The 15,520-nt window shown below is 36.2% G+C and overlaps 1 protein-coding gene across 1 annotated transcript; it reads right to left on the reverse strand.

Moving 5' to 3' along the window:
- Nucleotides 1–3,804: 3,804 nt before the first annotated feature.
- ipmkb (inositol polyphosphate multikinase b) lies at nucleotides 3,805–15,520 on the reverse strand. The gene is made up of 6 exons (XM_065242771.2): nucleotides 15,021–15,520; nucleotides 12,662–12,747; nucleotides 11,662–11,758; nucleotides 11,063–11,235; nucleotides 7,203–7,284; nucleotides 3,805–7,098 (listed from the first exon to the last, which is right to left on the reverse strand). The coding sequence occupies exons 1-6, from the start codon at nucleotides 15,175–15,177 to the stop codon at nucleotides 6,578–6,580; spliced, it is 1,116 nt and encodes a 371-aa protein (XP_065098843.1). The 5' UTR covers nucleotides 15,178–15,520; the 3' UTR covers nucleotides 3,805–6,577.

The raw sequence follows: 15,520 nt of genomic DNA on the forward strand, positions 1-15,520 counted from the left end.
GCTTGTTGTTTGTCGTTTCTATAATCACAAATGCAGACATGGTTTTATGTTTTAGTATCCTTATACCTTACCAATCTGCACGTTTTGCTTTGCCGCGCTGGCAAAGTTGATCAATCAGCTTGATCATCTGCATTTTCTGGATAAGATTTTCTGGTCCGTTTTTAATTTTGCCTTATGCGAACCGAACCTAGATGAGATTGCAACATTGTAGCCATTTAACCCTTGGTTTCAGAACAAAGTAATCGATCTAAAGTTCTGAAAACATCCTGAGAGAAAGTTGATATCCAGTGTAAATGTTCAGTTCAGTTAAATTTAAATCAAATAATAATATGATTATGCGTGTGCTATGATGTCGATAAGGAAGTCTTATGACGGGAATGTTTTTTTATACATAGGTCAAAATGTCTTCTGAGAGAGTGTTTTAGGAATATTACTAGCTAGCGTTTATTCTCTCAGTCCAAAACCCCAAAAGTCTTTGACAGCCAGAGACCATGAGACACTTCTGACATTTCTGCACAGCTTTTCTGTATTCAAGCGAGCTCTCTATAGCCTGAACATAGTCATGACAGAGGACTCCACAGTCTAGGATCCCAAAATTCAAAGCAGGAGTTGCTCCAGTTTACACCAGGGTAACAGTGAGTGAGTGATCTTTTTCACTTATTAAAGAACCCCTATTATTAGAATCATGATTTAAAATATCCTTTGGTGTGTGTGTGTGTGTGTTACATGTTAACTATATGCAAAGTTACAAATACCAAAGTCTACGATGATGTGAGTTATCGTCTCCAACTGAAATCTTTTTCTTGGACTACAATGAACGCAAGGATTGTCCTTTTAACTTAACTTAGAGTAATGTTAACAGAGTTACTTTTTTACAGCGGAGTGAGGTGGGGGATTCAAAAGTACAAGTTCAAAAAGTACAAGGGAATATAAATGTAATGTAATAGAGGCTCTTTAAGTCAAGAGTCTGCACACCCCTCACCCATACACATGGGCACGATCATGGGCACCACATTTCTGTTAATTACTCATAATGTTTTCCAACAGACAAATCTTCTGTTGAAATATTCAGTCTACTGGGGAATCTGAGGCTACCCTTCTCATTAAGACTCTGTGTTACATCTGAAAGAGGAGGATCTTTACATTAGAGAAGGTGTTTGGCGCCACCAAGAGGATTTTATGACAATTGCTTACAACAGTTCTGGTTTCACTGTGAGAGATGGACAAAGTCACTACCCCAGTGGGCTAATTTACTTTTTACTCTTTTTACTTCAGTTGAGAGCAGTTGATGGCCATTATGATCATTTAAAGAAAAAGTAAAGCAAACTACTAATTTTGCCACAATACCCTGCTAAAACAATAGACATCATCACAGAAATTCTATTGGTTTTGTTGGTGAATTTTATTGGTTCTAATGGAATATGGCCCAAAACACCCTACAGTGTATTGGTCTTTGTTGGTCTCTAATGGTATGTATTGGTTCTTCTACAGTGTAGTGGTTATAATGGTTAAAGCTAATGGTTCCTATTGGTATTTTAATGGAAACCATTTTTTCAGCAGGGTAATAGTGTAGTTGATAACAACGAAAAGGTATTTGTTTTTGTATATTTATGATACACAACATCATACTATGAAATTAATCTTAGTATGACAATGAAGTTCATGTATAGGCCCACATAAACTATATTTTATAACAAAATGTTGACTGTGACCCATATTCAGATGATGGCAGTCTTTATAAAAGTTCTGTTGCATTGAAATATCGACAAATATCCCATATACAGGAAAGGATGCATATGTGTATCCTTCATGCTCTTCGCGCGCTGAAATCACCCACAATCCTATGCACACAGCACCGAAAGCACACATTTTCATTGACGTAATGACGCAATGATGTGCACTTGCTAGCCTGTTCCATTTACGTGTTATCTGAGTGCTTAAGAGAACCCTTTACATTGTATACTTTCTTTACATTGTGAAACAGCTCCTGTCCGGGAAACTGCCTCAAAGACTTGTTCACACTGTCAGTCCAAATCCGATTTTGGTGCATATTCGATTGAAATCCAATCACATTTAGAACGTGTGAACGGCCAAAAGGCAAATAAAATCCTTTTTTTTATATCCGTTTCAGGTTACATCCAGAGGTGGTTTGAAATCCTTTTCATATCGCATTTCTGGAAATCCATTTTAGTCTGATCGCATTTTCGGTTACGTCATGCTGCCTGTAGCCGTAAACACGTCGGACATCGAAGCAGGCCCTGTCCCAAATGGCGCACTTCATGTGGACTTTCGATCTTGTGGCCTTAAATTGCGCATGCTCGCATATTCTACGAGTCCGTAGGGTGTCCCATACAGTATGTCATTTTTACTCTCTGAAGTGTGCTCATCGGCGCCCCCTTTGCATCCTTAATGCGGTCTTCGGCGAAGCCCGCACTTCAGCAGGCTTCACGCACTTTACCAACCCAGGCCAGAAGTCCTTGCGAAAGAGCAATCAGACCAATCAGACGATGGGAGGAGTTCACACTGATGGGCAACTTATCTTTCTATTTGCATTGTGAAGCTTTACTCTGTCCCAAAGTATGACTCCGGTGTGCCCTCTTGGACTCGCGTCAAGGGTCCCTAGGGTCTGCACTACATGATGTCATCAAAGTGTGGACTCTGAGTAAGTCTATAAGTCAGGCGTGTGCCATATGGGACAGGGCCACAGCGCAACATCATTGCCATAGAAACAGTTGTGATACACAATGTGGACATGTGAGTCAAATCAGATATGCACCAAAATCAGATTAGGACTGAAAGTGTGGACAAGGTCATAATGACTTACATTCAGGGTTCTCACACCTTAGTTAACTTCAAATTCAAGAACTTTCCAGGTCCAATATGCTCAAATTCAAAGACTAAATGTGGGGACACATTTCAAGTGAGAGCGTTACCTTAAGATACATTGTTACAGTTCCCTTTCGAGGGAACTTGTGCTGCGTCACTGCAGTGAGACTTTGGAGACGTCTCCGTAAGTGCGTCTGAATGTGTATATCAAATTCAACCAAAGGTGAGGCTTAACGACAAAGACAGGGTGATGCGGGAGCCAGAAAGTATATCGCTATCTGAAATATTGCCAAAGACGTCGTTACAGGGACGCAGGAAGTATGGCAAGGGAGAAGCATCTTCTCGTTCCCTTCTCAGGGAACAACAGTTACATACGTAACTAGAGACGTTTTTATTTGTCAAACACAACTATGCAAAAAAAGCATTTTGGTATGAATCAACATTCGTATACAGAAGATAATAAGCATTTAAAGTGAACAGCTTAGCATGTGTGCTTAAAAAGTCTAGAATTTGTATGATATTATCCTACACTAGGGAATAATATGGATTTTTTCCAGAAAACTTCTTGCATAAAATAGATTCAAGCAATTTCAATGGCCCAGGGCCTTGAATTCCCCCCAGATTCACAAACTTTCAAGGATTTTAAGGACCCGTGGGAACCCTGTACTTTATAAGTAGGCACAAATGACTAATAAATATATGTGATGTTGTAGTGCTAAAGATTGAGAGACTTAAATCAAAAAGTATTAACTTTTATAGATGACCATTTTGCCCACACTGTAAAAAATGCATAATTTTTGTCAAATCAACACATATTTTTAAGCTACTTTAAGTTATGTCTAACTTATTAATAACTATTCACAGATCAAAACTTAAAATAGTAGGCCTATGTTAAATTGACTGGCAAAACCAAGTTGTTTTAACTTCATGTTGCATTTTTTTTTACAGTGCATGAAATAAACACAAGCAAACAATAACTCATTGTTATAGATTTTTATTCATAAAAATTTGCCAAATATGCACCCCAAATCATCCAAGTAAAAGTCAAAAGTGGTAATTCATTGGAGTAATAAGGTTAAATAGACACACATCAGTAAGTATTAGATCTGCTGAATCATTCAATCTTTGCATTTCCAAGAAGATACTTTCTTAAAAAAAAAAAAACAAAACACAATTCAAGAGCAAATCTACCTGCCCAGGAAACCACTGACATTTAGAATATATTATTTATTTTATAAAACCTGTATGTAATTTAAACGGTAATTACTGAATTCTGTCTTTTTGTGTTCAATCTTTAAGCTCAGCTCGTGACAAAAAAACAAGTTTTAAAACCGGGTATATATTGGAGACAGCACTGAACTAGGCTTGTATATTTCAGTATATTAAACAGCAAGGATACAGACACTAAGGAGACCGACATTCACCTTTAACAGACCTCAGACGTGAGAAAGGGAACGCCACGAAACATTTCCTGGCATTCTACAAGATCTAGTCAGTGTACAAAGATGTAATGGAGCGCTCACACTTCATCTGTTGAGAACATGAAAGAGTTTAAGTAAAAGTGATCAATGGGTAAAAACTCCAGTCCTGACACAGATTCACAACAGTGCTTTACACACTAACACACAGTAGTTATCAATCGAGTGCCATAATGCCGTATTGCAAAACAATTAAATCATACAATGAGAAATACATTTTAGAAAGTAATAGCAGAAATGTACACATCTCAAAGTATTTCCACTTATTTTCAGTGCATAAATAAAGATGAAAAAGATATAACAGTTACAACTAATATATATATTATTGTGTGTGTGTGTGTGTGTCTTTTTCCAGGCAACCATATAAGTAGAATGTAAACAAGATGCATCTGGTCATTGACTATAAGTATAAGCAAATTTACTATAGTACCCCAGAGCCTGTTTGCAGCTTGTGCATTTTGCGAGGTTTACAACGATATCCTAGACGAAACGCAGACTAACACTATTCTTTTATAGGCACAAAGGCAATTTGAACATATTTTCATTTCACTTTGGAGCTTATACATGAAATTTTGTCTTTATGGATGCAAACAGAAAGCAAGTTTTCACAGTTTTGTGCCATTTTAACATGAATGTTATATTGTATTTCGTACACTTGTCGCTAATAGGTGGTCTGTCAACATTGATCACAACTGGGATAATAAAACAACCGAAATACATGAAAATTAAAAATATAGATTTTACAGATTTAACACAACAGTACTGATGATTGTTATACGTGTAAGCATATTTCATGTTTATAAGATCATTTATATTTATAATAAATGCCTGAGAATTTACAAAAGATAGTCAGGGTTCCCACAACTATGCACTAGTTGTGCATGATTTTTCCAGTCATTCCTGATTACCAGGCTATAAGGAATTCTGTAGGAACATCATAACACAAAAATAAACTCGCAATTAGGAATCTCTAGCTGATTAATATACATACACAACTTCATTTCTGTGATTAAAGGTTTCATTTTTCATTTTCATCCCCGACAATGACAATTGTAAAATTCAACTATATTGTTGACAAATACCTTGGTTAAATCAAAAATCCTCTATTACTATTAAACAATCACACATGATGTTAAATGGCTACTGACAAATCAAAAAATAAGCTAAAATTGACATACTATACTTAAAAAAAAAAAATTGGACACAAAAAGCAAAACAATCCATTTCTGATTAAAAAAGTTTAAAGAGTAATATTTCTTATGTCATATAATATGGCTTTTTATTATGAAATTCAAATTTGTGGTAGCTACTCCTTTGTCCTATGCACTCACCAAATGAATGTTTTAAAATCAAAAATTAAATACCTGGAAATTAACATAGTCAATGTATCAATGACATAGATCTGAACAAGAAACTTTTCCCAGTTCATTTACTTTCTGTTGTGTCAAACCTGTTTTACCTCTGTGGAAATATTCACATAGCTCTTTATACAACAACAATTGATGAAAAATATCAACACTGAACCAAAGTGAAGCAAAGCGATTAAGCATTGGGTGAATGTGGGTGTAGAAACCAAAAAAAAGTGTTTCAATTCTGGATGAAAACAGAGCCAGACGTCCATATGAACTGTCATTGAGCTACACAAAGACATTTACTTTTGCTCCCACAGAAAAATAAAATAATGACCATTCCTTAAAATAATCTTCTCATTCTCTGTTGATAGAAACGTTGGCAATGTAGATTTACTTTAAGAGTCTCAAATTTTCATATAAGAATAATTTCAATCATATTGCATCAATTATCACAAACCATGAATATTCGTACAAAGATTTAATTCTTTTGAAACGAGCCGTTAAAAAAAAAAAAACGATAAAACTGATCTGAAAACTGGTCTGAAAGAACAGGCGGCTCATTTTGGCAGCATCTAGGGAAAAATAAACACTGAGTATTTTTACCTTAATCTTCATTCATCATTGCATGAAATTCCTATTTTTTAATCTGGTTGGATAAAAAAGGCGATTATAAAACTGGACAGAAATAGGAACTCGTACGTGATATCTGAAACTTCCGTTTCATGAATGACCGGGAGCATTAATGGATTCATTTACCTGAGTAAGATTTCATAACAAAACACTAAAGCACATATATTAGACGAGGGATTACGAACATGTTACTCAACTAATAGTGTAGGTAGTGCAGATTAGAGGAGGGGTTATCCGAAGTTACGAAATAATTCATACCTCCAACCACAAGCTCTCCATATAAGAGTCCATTCACTCATCTAGAATCTGCTGTAAGACTTTCAAAAGGTTTTTTAGCCCGTAGATGTAACCGTGGTCGTGGACGTCACTTTGGAATACATGTGCAAAGTCAATCATCTTTACCTCCACATCTCCACTCGTCTCCTGTCCCGCATGACTCTTTAGCTCCTCCCCTTCCTTTTTTACGCTTAGTAGGCCGTGGTTGCCGTTGGGCTGCGGCGCGGAGGTCCATACGCCGTTATCCTGTTTGGCTTGGTAGCAGGCTTTCTTGTGCAAAGAGATCATTGTGGAGAGGCTCTGAGAGATGTTGTTGTTCTGCTCGCACGCCTTGGGCGTGAGGTGGCTCTCTCGTGGGCCCCGTGAGACGAGATCGGGCGGAGAGATGCCCTCGTACACGAAAAGCAAAGAGCTGGCGTAAAAGCTGAGCTGACTCTGGCCTTGAAACCACTCCAAGATCTTCTGGACTCGGAGGATGCTGGCAGTGATAGCATCTTTGCGGAGAACGTCGCCGTTGTAAAAGAACTTGGATAAACCTGCGGCACAGAGACGATGCTGTTTGTGACCTGTGGTATTTATGTGTATATGAATGTGTAAAAAATAGCTTTCTGCGGTCAGTGCAAGACAAAGACTTTCTTACCTTCCCTCACAGTGTCCTTTACAAGACCTCTTCCATAATGCTGGTCGTATGTTTCATAGCTGTCTGTGCCCATTTTATACACCTATGAAACAAAATACAGACAATCTGAGCATGAATAATTTTGAAGTTGAGTTAAACATGAGTCTGATCAGAAGTCTCGAGAGGACATTATAGTAATTGGGTCAATGACATGACGTTAATTATTTTGTGTCTGTATGGTTCAATTAAATGGAAAAAGGTTACAATTTCAAAATAAATTTGCACCTTACTTGCATACATTTTCGTTTTTGAGGACCAAATTTTGGTTTTATTTCATTTTGAATGACTATTTTGGGGATAATTGCAAAAGTGTTGTAACCGGTCTGTGTCAATTTTTGTAACTAGTATTATTTTTAAATAAAAAATATATTCATAAAATTAAAATATAATCATATAGTTTAGTGTAATATAATTTTTTTAAATACATTTTTAAATAATTTGTTAAAGATTATTTAGAAAACAACTGTTTTCAGCCTATGTCAGGACAAATGTTACAAAAATGAATGAAAATTTACATTTTAGAAATAACTAATAAAATTATATTTTAAAATTATGCTTACATGCCATTAAGGTGGATAAAATATTTAATATTTCTCATTCTTTGGCGCAATTGGCGGTTACACCATTTGACATTTTCAGGTCCATTCAGTCTTAACTTTCATGAAAATGGTGCAAATGCAATTTTTATTGCATTTAATTAACATAAATACACTATGTGCATTGAAATAAACCTGATGCATGCTTTTAAAACAAGTTCTTACGACAGTACAGTTTACAGGTACTCTAAACATTGCAATCTGATTAAAATGTTCGTTTACATGTACATTCTATATAATCTGAACCAAACGTCTGTGCAAATGCACAGACAGGAATGCCAGATTCGCATATCAAAACCAGCCCAAAAGCATCCCGAATTACCTCCCAAATACCAATAACTAATCAGTGAAATCCTTTCATCTTTAACACGCAAAAAAAATCAACTCGCTGAAATAATTTAAAAGTAGCCCAATTGTGAAGTACACAAAAAAGCAGAGGACTTGGCAACGCAGCAGCACACAGCATCTCTCATCGAGTTCACGCTTTATCTCTGGATAAATTTACAAAGTTAAAGTTGAGTTGAAGAAAGTTGTTCTTAAGAAGTTTTCATGTATAGGCAAAGTAAACACAATTTTTGAAAGACACAACGTTATTTTATTGCTTGTTATGTAATGTTATGAAAGACATGAACGCTGCAGAATGTACAGCGAGTGACCCCATTACCTTAATAATGCATGATTCGTAAATAAGAGGTAAATATATAAGACATAAACTTATTCTTCTGCACATGTGCACACGGTAATTTTGCATTGGATTGAGAAAATACCATGATTCACGCGTTTACATTAAATAAAGGATGGATGAAGAAAAGGCCAAATAAACACCACAATTACTCATAATTATGCTGTTGATGGGGATGATACCGAAAGAATCCTTATCTAAAAATACACGCATACATTACACAATACAATATCACATTAGTTTATATTGTATTGTGTAATGTATGCGTAATAAACACCACCATTACTCATAATTATGCTGTTGATGGGGGTGATACTGAAAGAATCCTAATCTAAAAATACACGCATACATTACACAATACAATATAAACTAATGTGATATTGTATTGTGTAATGTATGCGTGTATTTTTAGATTAGGATTCTTTCAGTATCACCCCCATCAACAGCATAATTATGAGTAATGGTGGTGTTTATTTGGCCTTTTCTTCATCCATCTGTTTTTTCCATGCAGACTGGCAGAGATTTAAACCTCTGGGACAGACAGAGACTCAGACTCAGATTTACATATCGTCTGTTCCACATTAATATTTCATGGAGACCTCTTTCTGTGCCCAGTGTTGGACAAACGCTACCCCTTAAGCATAAAATCAATACTTTTAACAAAGTAAAGGTCGGATGATAATTTTCTTAAACTGTATGGGATAGTCGTCTGGATAGTACTTTTTTGTTCTGTTTTGAGTATAAGGAGCTAATACAGTATGGATGATGTTGATTAAAAAGAGACGATAAACAACTAATAAGTAACACAAGGTCCTAGAAATGTGATTTTCTTAAAAGGATACTAATGTAAGTACAAATAGGAAACACAAATTTCAAACACACACAAGTGCACATTTCCTGTAAGGTAATCAAACTAAATAGAGATGGGGTAAACATCATGAGCTGATAGAGAGATTAGCAGTCCACCCATGATTCTCAAAGAGGAGGAAAATCCCTGAGAGGATGCCACACTGTCTGATAAACTCATCCTGTATGATGACACAGATATACCAGCACAGTTAGCCATCGCTCACACACATACACAGCTCTACTACATTACACCAGATATCCATATAGACTAAATTCATTTTACTCAAAGCTTAAAGGCCTGGGCCAGAATCCCGTTTGATAAACCTGCACCCACAATAATTAACACAGAACCCGACCAGTTATTCAACAGCAGCATTCATTTAATAACGTACCCGATCTCGGGTTTAAGACCAGCAGCCTGCCCGTCCATATTGATTCCCGACCCGCATCAGCACCGCAAATGACACGTTAATATTATTCCAACCGTTACATCAAATAGTATTGGTTCACCCTGCGTGCAGGACTCTGGACAATTTCGACCAAAATTCAAATCTCTGTGATTTTCGGATGAATGGGAATATACAATAAATATCTCTGGATTTTCTCCTAACTGTAATAAATATTTACACGCAAGTCAAAGCCTCATGCAAGATGTCACAAAGTGACCACCACGAAGTAGGGACTGTCTTATTAAGTCAATGTTCATGTCTTGAAAAAACATAGCGAAGAGAAAGACATACTCTTATGATCTGTACAAACAGGAGATGTATACTTAGTTGTTGTCACAAAATACTGTATTGGTTTTGTAAAGAAAAGCAAACATGCTTAAAACATGAGAAATTAGCGATTACCCAACAGGCTAATATCCAAAACAGATTTTATGTACACATTGCGCTGCTCTTATCTCAAAGTTAGTTCATTTTCATTTTAACAATCAATGATTTCTGAGGCTCTTTGTCCTGTGGAAATTTGTAAACAATGTATTTTCTGTGTTTTAATGGCTGAATGACCAGCATCCTGATACAAAAAAATATCTTTATAGTGCACGCTCTGGACGTCCATCCCTCACAGCCTTGGTTTGACATTAACATGTCTGCAGACTGAATAATGGTATAGATGGTATCGTTTCAATTACTGATATTTGACCAAAATACGATAAAAAAAGCATAAAACTTGCTAAACCTGATGACATTATTAGATTTAAAGCAAAACATGTTAAAAACAGGTCTGCGATCCACAGATTTCACATCCACAATGTGAATACCAACATTTCAAGATCACGTAGTGATAATATTAAACAGGTTTTAAATTGTTGCAGCGTCTCTCGTTGGTTTGCTCACACTTAACAAGCATCACCGACCACAACAAGCCCTGATCTTGAAGACACAATCCTGCAAAATACAGCTAAAAGTCATTTAGTGTGAGTTTGCCTGTAGTAAGATCAGAAATTTTAAAAAGTTTGGACAAGGTGGAGAGATAACCACTGAAAAGTGGGTGGTGTGTGAGACGAGTGTAACACCTCTATATTAGCACCTTTACTCCAACAGCCAGTGAAACTGCATTGTTGCAAAGCTGCCTAACAAGCATCTTCAAACAACCCACTGGTAAACATTGATAACATCTATAGAAACCAGGGAGTTGCCATAACCTGAATGTCAGGACCCTGAGTGACCATCAGTATTGTTCACACATACCCTCATTCCCAGAAGCAGAAAGCCGATCTCCTCCATCAGTGGATACTTCTTAACCTGCTGATCTCGTTTTTCCTGTGAAGCGAAGGGATCGTAGCTCTTCTGGCCGATCTTGACATCCATGATACACGGCTTCTTAAACCTGCGCGTCACGTCGTCCAGCTTCAGGTACAGGTCTGTGATGGAAAGTAGACAAATTTTATTAAACACAATGCGGAAATCCAAACAATCGGTGCAATCAACTACTTCCATACCACACATAAATAATGTGAGGCTAGTAGTAGCAGAGAATGACACTTTCAGCCCGACTCGGCAGCCATCTTGTAAACATACTTGGTCATGCAAGTACAGCTCCTTTATCCTTTAACCTCAAAAAACTCTCCAATAACGTTTCAATTATCAGCAATAAAATCAGACATGAACTGCATCATAAACTTTGTTTCTTACTCTCAAACCATCTCGGGTTTGTTCAGCCAATGTATGTTGTAAAATGCAAGTTTCACTACACCTAACACTTTCCAGTTACTTTTACTCATTTGAATAAGAGTCATTTGTCTTGTAACATCACTGATCCAGCAATCTATTCAGATCCATCACAGCACCTGTGGGAGAGTCGGGTGAAGACCACGTGCCGTAGTACTTTGGCAGATGCTCTCGAAGATCTATGAGACACCGGTCACAGCAATCATCAGCATACACCTGGTGAAAAATAAAATGGTTAAAAAGTTAAATGTTGATAAGTATTGTTTTCTAAAAAAAACTTTTTTGTCAGCCTAACCCCCCTGACTTGCATTATTTACTTGAAGTACCCCCTGAGATTTGTAGTAAATATTTAAATAATTGGATAGCACATTTGTATGTTTAACTTCCAAAACATTTATCTAATCATTTTCAAGTTTTTATCAATAGTATTTTATATAGTTATTGTCATTATTACCTGTTTTTGTACCTTCATCAGGTCATTTTCTTTTATTGGTACATTAAATGTATCTGTCCATACATTGAGTTGTGTAACGATCACATGACATGCAGATTAAACAAGTAAAATATATATTTTGTTAGTTTTATTTATTTAAAAAAAAATTAATTATTTGTTTACATTTTAAGATTTTATTATAATAATTTTTTATTAACTCACGAATGCCCTGCAATTCCCCTGTGAACCACCAGGCTTATTGATTTTATGACAGTCAGTAGAAATAGTCGTCACGATAGAAGAGGAGTAAGGAGTAATTGATGACAGGCTGTTGAATTATTTGAAAATAATGCACATCCTAGATGTTAATGCAGCACGACGTAAAGCTGAGTTATTTTCAAATTTGATGGACAGGAGTCACTTATTCTATTTATACAACGGTTACCACAAACATAGGTCTGGTGGTTATTTTAAGACATTTGACAGGTTAGGTGTAAGTTTAACAGGAAAATCATCAACACCCTTGAAACATTTCTCAACCAGAATCAGAATAAAGCATTAAACAGCCAAGTGGTATAAAGTATATTGTTTTACACAGGGGCCCTAGATAGTGTAAACATAACTTGAATCTGTTTTAAACTTTAATGGGTTAACCTGTATTAAACCCACTACACTGTTGAACTTACCATACTGTAAAACTGCATCTCTCGCGGTCCTCTTGGAGGGGGCTGTAACTGTTTTAAGACAGTACCGTCCGGATGTTGTAAAATACCTGCAATTAAAAATTAACACTTTTAGTCTGCAGTTATAAAAGATCACGTCAAAAACAACACAAAAACACAGAATGTATTGTATTTTAGTACAAATGCTTCCAGATGAAAATTCCTCTGAGTTTTTCCTCTCAGGAAATCAAAGGAACTATAAATGTGAAATCATCTGTGTGTACACCTACGTGTACATGACATCACAGTCTGCCCTATATACAGATGAGAAGAGACTGATGGGTCTTAGAGATTACAGTCATAGACAGTGACTGAACATGAGAGACTCAGGATTTAGGTCAGGCCAACAACCCTTCCCAAAAAGAAGAGCTATTAAAAAAAATTTACACATCATAGATAAACAAAGATATTTTTGAGAAGTATGTAATCAACCAGGATGAAATTGCTTCCCCATCCCACACATTACTAACCCTTTAATTTTAATAAAAAATACAAGTTATATTTATGCAGTCTGAAAAAGCTTTTGATAAGAAAGGTTTGTTTTCTCCTCATTTCTCTTTAATGTAATTGTAAGTGTTAAACTTTTTAATGAGACTCTCAATTACATTTGTATTACTGCACTGTCAGAAAAAAGGTACAAAAGCTGTTACTGGGACTATTATGTTTTAAAAGGTCCTAATGTGCATGTACCATTTATTTAGGCATTTCTGACTTGTTTTGAGGTACCAATTAGCAATATGTACCTTTGAGGTATTAAAAGGCACCTTTTAGAAGTACAAATGTGACAGCTTTTGCACAATTTTTAAAGTGAAATAATAGAAATAATAACTGTAAATAACAAAAAAAGTGTAAACAAATACTATAAGAATCATCATCATACAGATGGCAGTACATAGTACAAATACTTAAAATAATTTCCTTATTTGCAGTCACGTGACCAGAGAGAAATGTTAGAGAATGTGCTTGTATCTTACAGTTTGACAATGTCACAATATTGCATTGATTGCATAGCTTAAAAAACTGCAATTAACTTTTTTTTTTCTTGGATTAAATATGACTTATCGATAGGCAAGAGCATTAGCAGCAGAAATAAACATATACATGAATGTCAAATCTGCACAATGATCCACTTTTGTTGTGGTAACTCATTCAGTTGTGTCAGTGTCACACGTTAGTTTAGTCAGCAGCACTTTATTAGTACAGTGAAGCCATTCATGATTTTCCATGACATTACAAGTGGAGCAGAAATATCACAATATATGAAGTTTCAAATGAGTCTGGGCCGGCTGTCATTAGCACTTTATTTTAGTAACAATAAACTATTAAAGGACCCCCTGGAAATGTGTTTTACTTTAAATTCCAATCAATTAGGATCTTTATTAGGATTTTACGTGAAATATATCTTGGAAACTAAATTGTATAAGCATATTTTTTCATTAAAATAAGGGAACTAAAGGAAACACAAGTATAACTGGCAACAGTCAGTCATCAGAAAGGATTCACTGTGCTCTTAAAGGTATTTTAACTTAATGAAAGGGTTGGTAGGTTGTCATTCAATTATAATTGCTGTAAGAAACATAACAATACATTTTATACAATGTTATAGTTTAATGTTAAGTTTTACATTACACTGTATAATTTTTGTAGAAATGGCATTATAGTGGCAGCTGTTTAAAAGTAACTTACTGTAGATTTAAATGCATGTTATTTACTGGCAACAGTTTGTTCAAAGTAAAATGAACATTAAACATTAACAAGTTTTTATGTTTACAGAATAAAACTAACATAGCAGCCTTATGCAAAGCATTCTGGGAACCAAACTTGTAAAAAACAGAAAAAGGTTTATGAGGATTTATGGTGCCCACAAATGCTTTGCATGGGGCTGTTATTTTATTGTTTTATTCTGTAAAGACAAAGATTTGTTTATGTTTGATGTACATTTAAACAAACTTTTTCCAGTAAATAACATCAATTAAAATTTACAGTAAGTTACTGGCAAAAGCTACCTGCCTACATATTTTTTTACAGTGATACTGTTTGCTAAGCTTTAATAACAGGTTCCCATTGACAACATACCCCATGTACTGTGACTATACTGTATGCTGTTAAAAAAATGGCAATGTTTGTTCCTCTTTTGGATAATTAAAGTAAAATGTAATGCAGATTTTAACAGAGAATATTTGGTGTATGACGTTGACATATGGTATTGGCTTCATAGAAATCGAGTTTATGGAAAATAAATAAACAAAATAAATAAATATAAAGTAACACTTGTAAAAAGAGCTCAGAACCGGATCACGGCTAACAATAAATATGTACTGACCCACTTTGTCCACGCCGTACTTGTGCCCGGCCACCTGATGAGAGAGCGGCACGCAGCCGTTCAGGTGCGCGCTCTGCTCGCCCTCCGGTAAACACGCGCCGCGGGTCGTTACGGGGCGCGCGATCTCCAGCCTCGCGAGCGCCACGGATGAGTCCATTATCTGAAGCGATGGCTCCTTATTTCACAGACCACCGTCCTCAGAAACACTCACATACTGATCGCACACCCTTGACGCGTCATCCAGTACAACGACACCGATCCCGTGCCATCAGTCACGGCGCCCACGCGTGCGACCATATAACGAGCGTTTTACATCCCACTTCCTCTCTTTAGAGATGTTTACACTCCACCCTCGGTAATGGGCGCGAGATGATAGATACGGAATGAGACAAAGATCGACACGATATCCCGACAGTGTCACTCATAGCAACTCGTGGGGTCGCACATGAACACGCAATTCTGCGAACGTGCTAGTGATGTTTGTTTCCGCCCCACGCATA

The sequence above is a fragment of the Paramisgurnus dabryanus genome, chromosome 1 (assembly GCF_030506205.2).
Source record: "Paramisgurnus dabryanus chromosome 1, PD_genome_1.1, whole genome shotgun sequence".
Classification (NCBI taxonomy): domain Eukaryota; kingdom Metazoa; phylum Chordata; class Actinopteri; order Cypriniformes; family Cobitidae; genus Paramisgurnus; species Paramisgurnus dabryanus.

What these genes read in the sequence shown, in the direction of transcription:
- ipmkb (XM_065242771.2), bottom strand. Translation starts at nt 15,177, where the DNA reads ATGGACTCATCCGTGGCGCTCGCGAGGCTGGAGATCGCGCGCCCCGTA. An exon ending in GTACGGCGTGGACAAAGTGG is followed by an intron (nt 12,748 to 15,020) that starts GTCAGTACATAT and finishes TTTTAATTGCAG; the next exon opens with GTATTTTACAACATCCGGAC. An exon ending in AAAGGACACTGTGAGGGAAG is followed by an intron (nt 7,099 to 7,202) that starts GTAAGAAAGTCT and finishes TCTGTGCCGCAG; the next exon opens with GTTTATCCAAGTTCTTTTAC.